Here is a 13,493-nt window from a genome sequence, read left to right as displayed (position 1 = left end):
ATAAATGGTTGAGGCCTATGGGATCCAGGGCAAGTTGGTAAAATTATCTTGTCAATAGGAGATAGGGTAATGGTGGAGGGTTGTTTTTGAGACTGAGTGTCTGTGATTTCCATTCAAATTGGTGCCGAGGCCCTTGCTGTTTGAGGTGTACGTGAATGATTTGGATATGCATGTGGGAGGAACAGTCAGTAAGTTCACAGATGACACTAAGATTGGTGGGGTTGTTGACAGTGTGGAGGGTGGTCTTAGGCCATCCTCCTGTAGATATCATCTGCAGGATGATATCCATATGTTGGTGATATGAGCTGAAAAATAGCCGATGGAGTTTAATCCAGATAAATGCAAGGTGATGCATTTTGGGGAACTGATAAGGCTCAAACATACCCCATGAAAGGTTCAAGGTCCAGGGAGCACTGAGGAACAGAAGGACATCAAAGTGTGTCCAAAGCTCTCTCAAAGGTGGTAGCACAGATAGATAATATGATTAAGAAGCCATTTGGGATATGAGCCTTCATTAGTTGGGGCATTGAATACAAGAGCAGGGAGGTTATGCTCCAGCTTTACAAAACATTAGTCAGACTACAGCTGGAGTACTGTGTACAGTTCTAGTCACCACATTGTAGGAAGGATGTGATGGCACTGGAGAGTATGCAGAGGAGATTCACCAGGATGTTGCCTGGTATGGAGCATTTATGAGAAGAGATTTGAGAGGCTGGGTCTATTTTCCTTGGAGCAGAGGAGATTTAGAAGGGACGTGATTGAGGTGTATAAAATCGAGTGGAGTAAATCAGGTTGACTGCAGGAAACTTTTCCAGTTATCAGAGATTTAAAAAAAAACTAGAGGACATAGATTTCTGATAAGGGGGAAGAGATTTAGAGGGGGTCTCAGGGAGATTTTTCATCCAGAGAGTGCTGAGTTCCTGGAATGCTCTTTCTGAATGAATGGTGGAAGCAAAGTAGCATTTTGGAAGTGTCTGGATGGGCACTTGAATTGACAAGGCACAGAAGGCTATGGGCTAAGTGCTAGGAGATTGAATTGAATTGGAATTGGTTTATTATTGTCACTTGTACTGAGGTACAGTAAAAAAACTTGTCTTGCATACCGTTCTTACAGGTCAATTCATGGCACAGTGCATTGAGATAGTACAAGATAAAGCAGTACAGAATACAGAGTAAAGTGTCACAGCTAAAGAGAGAAAGTGCAGCACAGGCAGACAATACGGTGCAAGATCATAATGAAGTCCATCTTATCGTACTAGGGAATCGTTCAGTGGTCTTATAAAAGCGTGAATGAAGCTGTCCTTGAGCTTGGTGGTATGTGCTTGCAGGCTTTTGTATCTTCTGCATGATGGGAGAAGGGAGAATGTCCCAGGTGGGTGGGGTCTTTCATCACATTGGCTGCTTTACTGAGCCAGTGAGAAATATAGACCGAGTCAATGGAGGGGAGACTGGTTTCTGTGATGTGCTGGCCTGTGTCCACAACTCTCTGCAGTTTCTTGCAGCCATGGGCAGAGCATTTGCCACACCAAGCTGTGATGCATCCAGATAGGATGGTTTCTATGGTGCATTGATAAAACTTGGTGAGTGTCAAAGGGGACATGCCAAATTTCTCCAGCCACCTGAGTAAGTAGCGATGCTAGTGAGCTTTCTTGGCCATGGCGTCTACATAGTTGGGCCATGACAGGCTATTGGTGATGTTCACTCTTTGGAACTTGAAGTTCTCCACCTTCTCGACCTTAGCACCATTGATATAGACAGGTGCATGTCCACCGCCCCCCCTTCCTGAAGCCAATGACCAGCTCTTTTGTTTTGTTGACATTGAGGGAAAGGTTGGTGTCATGACACCATGTCACTAAACTCTCTATCTCCTTTCTGTCCTCCGACTCATCGTTACTTGAGATACGGCCCACTACGGTGGTATCATCTGCAAACTTGCAGATGGATTTCGAGCAGAATCTAGCCACGCAGTCATGAGTGTATAGGGAGTCGAGTAGGGCATGATTATTGAGAATAATTGTGCCGGAGGTGGTGCTGCCTATCCTTCCTGATTGTAGTCTGTTGGTCGGGATGTCAGGGATCCAGTTGCAAAGGGAGGTGTTGAGTCCCAGGTCTCAGAGTTTGGTGATGAGTTTGCTTGGAATTATGATATTGAAGATGGTGCTGCAGTCAATAAAAAATAGTCTAACATAGGTGCCTTTACTGTCCAGATGCTCCAGAGATGAGTGTAAGGCCAGGGAGATGGCATCCACTGTACACCTGTTTCAGTGGTAGGCGAATTGCTGTGGGTCAAGGTTTTCTGGGAGGCTGAAGTTAATATGTACCATGACCAGCTTCTCGAAGCACTTCATGATGGTGGATGTCAAAACCACCAGGCGGTAGTCATCAAGGCACGTTACCTTGTTTTTCTTAGGTACTGGGATGGTATTGGTCTTCTTAGAGCAGGTGGGAAATTCAGAATGGAGCAGGGAGAGGATAAATGTGTCTGAAAATACCCCAGGAGCTGATCTGCAGAGGATCTGAGGACACGTCCAGAGACATCATCCGGGCCAGGTGTTTTCCACAGGTTCACTCTCTGGAAGACTGGTCTTGCATCTTCAGCGGTGACCATGGGTTCAGGTGCATGGGGGGGGTGGTGTCGGGGTGGGTGGTGACAGACTAATCCCCTTCTGTTCAAAACATGCATAGAATGCATTAAGCTCATCAGAAAAGGATGTGCTATTGTCAGCAATGCTGACTGACTTCGTTTTGTAGCCCGTTATAGCATGTAAGCCCTGCTGCAACTGATGGCTGGTCTGGGACTCGATTTTGGACTGGTATTGTCTCTTGGCATCTCTGATAGCTCTACAGAGGTCATATCTTGATTTCTTGTAAAGGTCAGGGTCCCCTGGTTTGAATGCTGCAGTTCTAGACTTCATTAGGGAGTGGATGTCCCGGTTCATCCACGGTTTCCGGTTTGAGAGCACACGGATTGTCCTCTTTGGTACACAGTCCTCAACACACTTGCTGATCAGGTCCATGATGGTGGTGATATAGTCATCTCAGCTGGCAGCTGAGACTTTGAACATAGACCAGTCCACTGACTCAAAACAGTCGTGTAGAAGCTCGCACAGCCTGGTCGTCTGACTTACCAAAGTGTTGGGATTAATATGTGAAGCAAAGAGGCTTCAAGGGGATATGGGGAGGCTGAGTGAATGGGCAGCAATATGGCAGATGCGGCACTAATGGAAAGAACTCTGACAATCTTTCCAAAAAGTGAGGAGTCTTACTTGGATTGAAAATAAGTGTCAGGTCATTTAGGTTAGAAATGAGACCATTTTGACTTGGTGTTAAATCTTTGGAATTCTCCACTCCAGTGGACTGTGGAGGCTCGATTTCTGATTGCATAAGTGGATTAGTGGATATTGGGATCGAGGAATGTGAGGACCGAGCAGGAAAACAACGTTTGTATCAAAGAGCCACCTTGATCTTGTTGAGTAGCCATGAAGACCCAAGGGGCTGAATGCTTGACTCTTTTTCTGAGGTTCTTATGTGCTTAAATACTCAGTGGGACAGGCAGTATTTGAGGGGAGAGAAAGTGAATGTTTCAGAGTGATGACCTTTCTGGAAACTTGAAGCCTAGTGCCAATATTTCATGTTGCCTAATTATCCTCCTCAATCAAAGTAATTGCTATTCCAGATGACAGCAAACATTGATGGACACTCGTGGGCCCTGTCCTCCATCGACAACTCTCAGCCTCAAAAGATTGTTACACCCCTCAACAAAGACCGCATTCCTCTCACAGATCCACCAGTTGTGATACATCAGCACTTGGTTCCACCCAAAAGATTTATTCTACTCACTGCACAGGTACTGGGAGCTGGTGCTGCTGGAGCTATCCTTCCCTCACTCTACATTATGTGTGCGGCCAACTGTGTCTTCTTTCTCTGTGTGTGTGTGTGTGTGCGTGTGTGTGTGTGTGTGCGCGCATGCGCCCGCATTTGTATGTATGTGTGTGCATATGCACACATGTTTGTCTCTGTACCCACATTCTCCAACTCTGCCCATGTGCGTCTCACCATGTCTGCCTGTGCTCGTCTCGGCTTTTGAGTATGTCTGTACTTGCCCATTTTTCTGTTTATGCCTGGTGCTTGTCTCCCCCCCACCCACCACCCCACCCCGCCACGATACACGACACCCCACTCCTCACCCCCCCAACCCCCGGAAAAATTCTGCAGCAAGACTTGGGATGAGACTGTTGAAGTTCACCAACCACAATGAATTTCTTTCATTTTTTTTTGCTATAGGGCAGCCACTTCTTTCAAAAGTTACGTCCTGTTGACCAGCTCCGTCACCTTCTGGTGAGCAATGCAGGTGGAGAAGGAGAAGATGTCGAGCGTTTCTTCAAACTGTATCGGGTAAGGAGATTGCTCATCTCTCCCAATTATTTGCAGTCTGTGGCTGTTCATCTATGCTGAAGGAAAAGCACTCATGATTTAAAAGCTTGCATTGAGTCTTCTGTTAACTTCTCCACTCCATTGAAAATAACCCCAGCTTCTCCATTAAAGTCCATTTGCCATTCCTCATCTCACTTACCCAACTGATCAAGATCCCTCTGTAAATTCTGATTGGACGTGCCTTGTACATTCTCATCCAAATCATTGATATAGATGATAAATAGCAATGGCCCTAGCCCCAACCCCTGGGGAGCAGCCATGAGCCTCCAGTCCAAAAAACAACCTACGTGTGAAGCCAGGGGATACGAGTGAGAACCTAAATGAATACTTCTCATTGGTATTCACCTGGGAAAAGGATGTGGAGACTGGAGGATTAAGGAAGAGGGACTGATATTCTAGACCATGTCTGTATCAGGAAGGAGGTAGTGCTAGAGGAAGTGGCGCACATTGAGGTGGATAAATCCCCAGGACTTGACAGAATCTACCTTAGATGATAAGGGAACCATTGGAGCAGTTTGCTTGGGGGGAAGTATAGGAGGAGTTTGCTTGGACTGTGACAGAGATTTTTGCATCTTTCTTAGCTATGGATACCGTACCAAAAGACTGGAGGATAGCTAATGTTGTCCCTTTGTTCAAAAAGGGTAGTAGGGATAAGTCAGGAGACGACAGGCACCATTCTGATTTCTTTCTTGGGTACAGTCCTGCATCCCCTGTACTCCAAAGATTGTCTTAATCTCAGCTGCCTGTACCTGACCCATGCCTCCTTTTGTTTTTGGCCAGTGTCTCAATATCTCTTGTCATGCAGGGTTCCCTACTCCAACCAGCCTTGCCCTTCAGGTCCATGGTTCTCTGAAAGTGGTGTCACAGATAGACAGGGTGTTGAAGGCGGCTATTGGCATGCTGGCCTTCATCAGTCAGGGCACTGAGTATAGAAGTGGTGAGGATGTACCTGGAGTATTGTGTTCAGTTGGGTACACTGCTATAGGAAAGATGTTATTAAACTAGAAAGAGTACAGAAAAGATTTACAAGGATGCTGTCAGGACTTGAGAGACTGAGTTATAGGGAGAGGTTGGACAGGTTCAAACCTTCTTTCTTGGAGCATAAGGAGAGTGAGTGTGATGTGACAGAGGCATATAAAATCATGAGGGGCGTAGACAGAGTGAATGCACTCAGACTTTTTCCCAGGGAAATCAAGAACCAGATTCCATAGGTTTAAGTGAGAGGGCAAAGATTTAACTGGAATCTGAGGGGCAACTTTTTTTGACACAGAGGGTGGTACGTATATGGAATGAACTGCCGGAGGAAATGGTTGAGGCAGGTGAATTATGGATAGGAAAGGTTTAGAAGGACACGGGCCAAATGAGAGCAAGTGGGACTAGCTTGCATGGACATCTCAGTCGGCATGGACTAGTTGGGCCAAATGGTCTGTTTCTTTGCTCTGTGACTATGATTTGGATTCGAACACAGGAGGTATGACTCGTATGTTTGCAGACAACATGAAAATTGGTGGAGTCATAGATGGTGAAGAAGGTTGTCCAAGGATACTGTGGGGCATGGATGTAAATGTGTTGGATGTGAATGTGTTGGAGTCAAATCTCCCAAACTCCTTCATTTGAAAAAAGTGTGTCGCAGCTGCATCTCCTCTCAGATGCCATGGATCAGTTGGAGTGGCAGTTGGACTCACTGAGGAGCATAAAGGAGGCAGAAAATTTTATGGATTGGAGTTTCATGGAGATGGTCACACTGCAAATTCTGCTAGAAAGACAGATGACTACTTGGAAGGGCAGAAAAACAGGAATCCCCTGTGGCTATTCCCCTCTCTTACAAGTAGATGGTTTGGGATTCTGTTGGGGGGGTGGGGTGATGGTGGGTGATAACTTCTGAGGAAAGGAGCAGCAGCCAAATCAGTGGTATCACGAGTGACCTACTGAATATTGAAAGGCCTGGATAGAGTGGACATGGAGAAGATGTTTCCAGTAGTGAGGAGAGTCTAGGAGCAGAGGGCACAGCCTCAGAATAGAAGGATGTCCCTTTAGAAGAGAGATGAGCAGGAAGTTCTTTAGCCGGAGGGTGGTGAATCTGTGGAATTCGCTGCCAAAGACAGCTGTAGAGGCCAAGACATTGGGTATATTTAAAGTGGAGGTTGATCGGTCCTTGATTCGAAAGGGCGTCAAAGGTTATGGGGAGAAGGCAGGAGAATGGAGTTGAGAGGGAAAAATAAATCGGCCATGATCAAATGGTGGAGCAGGCTCGATGGGCCGAATGGGCTAATTCTGCCCCATGTCTTCTGGCTCAGTTGTGCAGCAGGGAAGGTCAAAGTCTAGATGAGTGGTAGTGATATGGGATTGTATAATCATAGAGTTAGACAGCACAGAACCAGGCCCTCCATGCCAACCAAGGTGCCTGAGCTAGTCCCATTTCCCTGCATCTGGCCCATATCCCTCTAAACCTTTCCTATCCACGTACCTGTCCGAATGTATTTTAAATGTTGTAATTGTACCTGCCTCTACCACTTCCTTTGACAGCTCATTCCATATACCCGCCACCCTCTGTGTGGAAGAAGTTGCCCCTCGCATCCCCTTTAACCATTCCCCTCTCATCTTAAACCTTTGCTCTCTTGTTTGAGACTCCCTAACCTTGGGAAAAGACTGTGACCATCCACCTTATCTATGCCCCTCATGATTTTATATACCTCTGTAAGGTCACCCCTCAGCCCCCTATGCTCCAGGAAAAATGTCCCAGCCTGTCCAGTCTCTCTTTTTAACTCAAGCTGTCTAGTCACAGCAATATCCTTGCTGGGGGACAGGTGGGTATGATTGTGGCTGCAAGCAAGACTCCAGGATGATGTGTTGCTTCCTGAGTTCCAGGATCAAGGATGTCTCACAGTGGGCACAGGACATTCTGAAAGGGGAAGGTGAGCAGCCAGAAGTCATGGTCCATATTGGTACGAATGACATAGGCAAGAAGACAGATGAGGTCCTGCAAAGTGAATGTAAGGAGTTAGGCAGAAGTTTAAAAAGCAGGACCTGTAAGGTTGTCGTCTCAGGATTACTCCGTGTCATATGCTAGTGAGGGTAGAAATGGGATGGGAGCTGGTGGGAGGGCTTCAGCAACTTAGACCATTGAGATCTCTTCTGGGGCAGAGATGATCTGCATGAGGAACTGGTTGCATCTGAACTGGAGGGATAACTAATGTGTGGAGATTTGCAAGTGCTACTCTGGAGGGTTTGAACTGGTCTGGCATGGGGTGCAACCTGCAGTAGAAGTGTGTCCAATTTGAAGCAAAGATAGAAGTTAAAGAAGGCAAGTCCAGAAGGCAGAGCAGGGATATTGAAAGTCTGATTGTCTAAACTGCATTTACTGTGAGGCAGATCAACTCAGAACACATAGGTTTATGATATTACAGCTGTTGGGGAAACATGGTTGAGGGTTGGCAGCACTGCCAGCTCAGTGTTCTGGTGTACAGATGCTTGCAATTGAGGTGGAGGTGGGGGGGGGGGGGGGGGGGGGGGGGGGGTGGCACTATCGATTTGGGAGAACATTGCTGCACTACTTAAACGAGATATGGCGGTGGAATATCTAGCAAGGCCATATTGGTAGGACTTTGAAATAAAAAAAAGGGATGATTACTGATGGAATTACTGCCACAGGCTCCCAACAGTCAGCGAGAGCTCAAGGAGCAAATATGTGGAGCAATCAGTTCGGTGTAGGAATAACAGGTTAGTAATATTAAGTGATTTTAACTTCTTTAATATTGACTGCGACTGCCTGAGTGTTAAGGGATTAGATGGAGCAGAATTTGTTCAGTGCATCCAGGAAAATTCCCCTACCTGGTTCTATCAGCCCATCATCCCCTCCCCATCTGATTCCATCAATTACATATCAACCTCTATTTCCCCTCCACCCCCAATGTACTGCAATGCACTGATGGATCTTTCCTGTTCCTTCTCAGATCCGATGCAGGGTCTTGACTTGAAACGTCAACTTTACACTCTTTACCTCCATAGATGCTGTTTACCTGCTGTGTTCTTCCAGCCTTCTACCATCCAACATTTGTTCAAGTTCATTGTCGCAGGCATACAATCACAGTATAAATGCTATGAAAATTAGCTTTTTGCAGCAATAGCACAGTACATTACAAACATGGACAAACATAAGTTAACATAAACCAAATTAAACATAAATTACACATAACCTGCACGACAAAATAAACATAACAATTCCAGTGCAAGTTGAGAGAGAGGAAAAGAAATATAGTCCGAAACAGTGTTAGCGTTTTTCAGGTCAGTTCATGAACTTGATGGCAGTGGGGTAGAAGCTGTTGTTTGAATCTTGAGGTGAGGGTCTTCATGCTCCTGTATCTCCTGACTGTTGGCAGCATCAAGAAGAGGGCAGGGCCCTGATGGTGGATGTTGCCTTCCTGAGACATCGCCTCTTGTAGATGTCCTCGATGGTGGGGAGAGCTGTACACCTGATGGGACTGGCTGAGTCCACTACTCTCTGTAGCCTCTTGCATTCTTGTGCATTGGAGCTTCCATACCAGGCCATGATGCAACCAGTCAGAATGCTTTCCACTGTACATCTGTAGAAGTTTGTCACAATCTTCAATGACATCCCAAGTCTCCTTAAACTTATAAGAAAGTAGAGACACTGGCATGCCTTCTTCATGGTTGCATTGATGTGCTGGGCCCAGGATAGATGCTCTGAGATGTTGAAGCCCAGGAACTTGAAGCTGCTCACCCTTTCCACTGCAATATGGACTGGTGCTTGTTCGCCTGACTTCCCCTTCCTAAAGTCCTCAATCAGTTCCTGGTCTTGCTGACGTTTTGCGCAAAGTTGTTGGGATGCCACTCAACCAGTTGACCTATCTCACTCCTGTACATGGCCTCATCACCACACGTGATTCTGCCAACAATAATCTCTCTTGCCTTCAATAGAGACAGGAATCAAATTTTCAGTTATGGCGATGTGCGGAGTTGCAACTGTTTGTCATATATCAATGATCTGGAGAAAGCAAGCAAATGTACAGGAGCCAAGTTTAGAGCAGACACAAAAATAAGTGGGAAGGCAGGTTAGGAGGAGGATACAAAGAGCTTTTGAAGAGATATTAATTGATTAAGAGAGTGAGCAAAAAGTTGGCAAATGGAGTATGAAGTGGGAAAATGTGAACTTGTTTTTGGAAGGAAGAACAATGGAACAGAATTTTTTTTAAATGGAGAAAAATTGTAGAAAGCTACAGCACAAAGGAATTTTGGTTCCTTGTCCATGAAATGCACTGACTGAGAAGATGGTGAAGGCAGGTACACTCACAACATTTAAGAAGCATCAGGATGAGCAATTGAATGTCCAAGGCATAGTTAGCTGCAGATCAAGTGCTGGTAAAAGGGATTAGTGTGGATGGGTACTTGATGGTCACATGGACATGATGGGCTGAAGGGCCTAATTCTGTGATCTGTGACTCTGTGAAACACACAGCTCGAATACAAGTGCAGTAGATAATAGGACAGCTAATTGCAAGGCATGTTAGTAAGTTTGCAGATGACACTAAAATAGGTGGTATAGTGGACAATGAAGAAGGTTATCAAAAATTACAGGGGGATCTTGATCAGCTGAGTAAGAGGAATGGCAAATGGAGTTTATGATACGATATCTTTATTAGTCACATGTACATCGAAACACACAGTGAAATGCATCTTTTGCGTAGAGCGTTCTGGGGGCAGCCTGCAAGTGTCGCCATGCTTCCGGCACCAACATAGCATGCCCACAACTTCCTAACCCATATGTCTTTGGAATGTTGGAAGAAACTGGAGCACCCAGAGGAAACCCATGCAGACACAGGGACAACGTATAAACTCCTTACAGACAGTGGCCAGAATTGAACATGGGTTGCTGGTGCTGTAATAGTGTTTTGTTAACCGTTACACGACAACATCTGCACGAGGTGCATCCAGCTGCAACTCCTTACAGACCACGTTAAGGAACTGGAGATGCAGCTAGACGACCTTCGGCTCCTACGGGAGAACAAGGAGTTCATAGATACAGAGCTACAGGGAGCCAGCTGGGTGACTGGCAGGAGAAGGAATGAGAACAGGTAGATAGTGCAGAGTACCCTTGTGGCCATTCCCCTCAATAACAGGTATACCGCTTTGGATGCTGTTGCGGGGAGTGACCTACCGGGGAAAACCGTGATGACCAGGTCTCTGGCACTGAGCCTGTTTGTGTGGCGCAGAAGGGAAGGGGGGAGAAGAGGAGAACGGTAGCGATGGGGGATTCAATAGAAAGAGGGGCAGACAGGAGATTCTGTGGATGTGAAAGAGACTCCCAGATGGTACATTGCCTCACGGGTGCCAGGGTCAGGGACGTCTGGGATCGGGTCCACAGCATTCTGAAGGGGGAAGGCAAACAGCCAGAGGTCGTGGTACATATTGGTACCAATGACATAAGTAAGAAAAGAGATGAGGTCCTGAAGAGGGAATGTAGGGAGCTAGGTAGGAAGCTGAAAAGCAGGACTTCAAGGGTAGTAATCTCTGAATTGCTGCCTGTGCCATGCACCAGTGAGGGTAAAAATAGGTTTTTTTTGGCAGATGAATTCATGGTTGAGGAGTTGGTGCAGGGGGCAGGGTTTCAGATTAGTTGATCATTGGGATTTCTTCTAGGGAAAGTACAACCTGTACAAAAGGGACGGGTTATAGCTGAACTGGAGGGGGACCAATATTCTTGTGGGCAGGTTTGCTGGAACTGTTGGGGAGGATTTAAACTAATTTGGCAGAGGGATGAGAACCAGAGTGATAGGTCAGAGGTTGGTGCATTTAGTGTACAAATGGATGCAGTGTGCAGAAAGACTGTAAGGAAGGATAGGCAGTTTAAAGGGCAAAATTGCAGTTAATTAGATGGGCTGAAGTGTGTCTTTAATGCGAGAAGTATCAGGAACAAGGGTGATGAACTTAGAGCATGAGTAAGTACATAGAGCTCTGACGTGGGGGCCATTAGAGACTTGGCTGTCTCAAGGGCAGGAATGGCTGCTGGATATTCCGGGGTTTAGATGTTTCAAAAGGGACAGGGGCAGAGGTAAAAGAGGTGGGGAGTGGCTTTGCTGATCAGGGACGGGGACACAGCTGTAGAGAGGGAGGATGTCCTGGAGGGATCGTCTACTGAGTCAGTGTGAGTGGAAGTCAGAAACAGGAAGACAGTGAATACTCTACTGGGAGTGTTCAGCAGACCCCCCCCCCAAAGAGCAGCAGAGACGCTGAGAAGCAGATCGGGAGGCAGAATTTGGAGAGGTGCAAAAATAACAGGGTTATTGTCATGAGTGATTTCAACTTCCCTAATATTGATTGGCACCTCCTTAGTGCAAAGGGGATAGGTGGGGCAGAGTTTGTTAGGTGTGTCCAGGAAGGATTCCTGACACAGTATACGGACAGGCTGACTAGAGGAGAAACCATTCCGGACCTGGTAGTAGGCAATGAGCCTGATCAGGTTGCAGATCTCTCTGTGGGAGAGCATTTTGGAGATAGTGACCATAACTCCGTGACCTTTACCATAGCCTTGGAGAGGAATAGGAGCAGATGATATGGGAAAGTATGTAATTGGGGGGAGGGAGAATTATGATGCTATTCAGCAGGAATTTTGGAGTATAAATAAGGAACATGTTCTTGGGGAAATGCACAAAGGAAATGTGGAGGTTGTTCAGAGAGTACTTGCATGGGCATCTGGATAGGTTTGTCCCATTGAGGCAGGGTAAGGATGGAACAGTGAAGGAGCCATGGTTGACAAGATGTGGAATATCATGTGAAGAGGAAGAAAGAAGCTTACGTAAGGTTTAGAAAGCATGGATCAGACAGGGCTCTAGAGAGTTACAAGGTAGCCAGGAGGGAGCTTAAGGATGGACAGGAGAGCTAGAAGGGGGCCTGAGAGGTCCTTGGTGAGCAGGATCAAGGAAAACCCCAAGGCATTTTACACATATGTAAAGAACAGGAGACCTTAACGTGAATGAGGATGGCGTACAACAGGTTGATGCGCAGGTCATGTCGACGTGAGGAAAGAGGATGTGCTGGAACTTTTTGAAACACTAGGGTAGATGTTACCGGGGCCAGTTGGGATATATCCAAGGTTATTACAGGAAGCGAGGGAAGAGATTGCTGCGCCTTTGGCAATGATCTTTGCGTCCTCACTAGCCATAGGAGTAGTGCCAGGTGATTGGAGGTTGGCAAATGTTGTTCCTTTGTTTAAGAAAGGGAGTAGGGAAAACCCTGGGAATTACAGACCAGTGAGTCTTACTTCAGTGGTGGGCAAATTACTGGAGAAGATTCTTAGAGACAGGATTTATGGGCATTTGGAGAAGCATAGGCTGATTAGGGACAATCAGCATGGCTTTGTGAGGGGCAGTTCGTGCCTCACGAGCCTGATTGCATTCTTTGAGGATATGACAAAACATTGATGAAGGTGGAGCAGTGGATATGGTGTACATGGATTTTAGTAAAGCATTTGATGAGGGTCCTCATGGAACGTTTATTCAGAAAGTCAGGAGGCATGGGATCCAGGGAAACTTGGCTGTGTGGATTCAGAATTGGCTCGCCCATAGAAGACAGAAGGTGGTGGTAGATGGAGCGTATTCTGCCTGGAGGTCGGTGACCAGTGGTGTTCCGCAGGGATCTGTTCTGGGACCTCTGCTCTTTTTGATTTTTATAAATGACTTGGATGAGGATATGGAAGCGTGGGTTAGTAAGTTTGCTGATGATACAAAGATTGGTGGTGTTGTGGATAGTGTAGAAAGTTGCTGTAGATTACAACAGGATATTGATAGATTGCAGAGCTGGGCTGAGAAGTGCCAGATGGAGTTCAACCCGGAAAAGTGTGAAGTGATACACTTCAGGAGATTGAATTCGAAGGCAGAATACAAGGTTAATGGCAGGACTCTTAGCAGTGTGGAAGAACAGAGGGATCTTGGGGTCCACGTCCATAGATCCCTCAAGGTTGCCGCACAGGTTGATAGGGTTGTTAAGAAGGCATATGGCGTGTTGGCCTTTATTCGTCGGGGTATTGAGTTCAAGAGCCATAC

The 13,493-nt window shown here is 46.3% G+C and overlaps 1 protein-coding gene across 1 annotated transcript in view; it reads left to right on the top strand.

Annotated features, from left to right (window-relative positions):
• The window catches only part of nup155 (nucleoporin 155), a 150,398-nt gene that overhangs the window by 54,201 nt on the left and 82,704 nt on the right, over positions 1-13,493 (top strand). Inside the window, exons 13-14 of the mRNA XM_052020337.1 lie at positions 3,677-3,847; positions 4,285-4,395. Of these exons, the coding sequence (XP_051876297.1) occupies positions 3,677-3,847; positions 4,285-4,395 (282 nt within the window). The remainder of the gene's footprint in view (positions 1-3,676; positions 3,848-4,284; positions 4,396-13,493) is intronic.

The sequence above is a fragment of the Pristis pectinata genome, chromosome 7, assembly GCF_009764475.1.
Source record: "Pristis pectinata isolate sPriPec2 chromosome 7, sPriPec2.1.pri, whole genome shotgun sequence".
Lineage (NCBI taxonomy): Eukaryota > Metazoa > Chordata > Chondrichthyes > Rhinopristiformes > Pristidae > Pristis > Pristis pectinata.
This window is presented reverse-complemented; position numbering and strand designations above follow the sequence as displayed.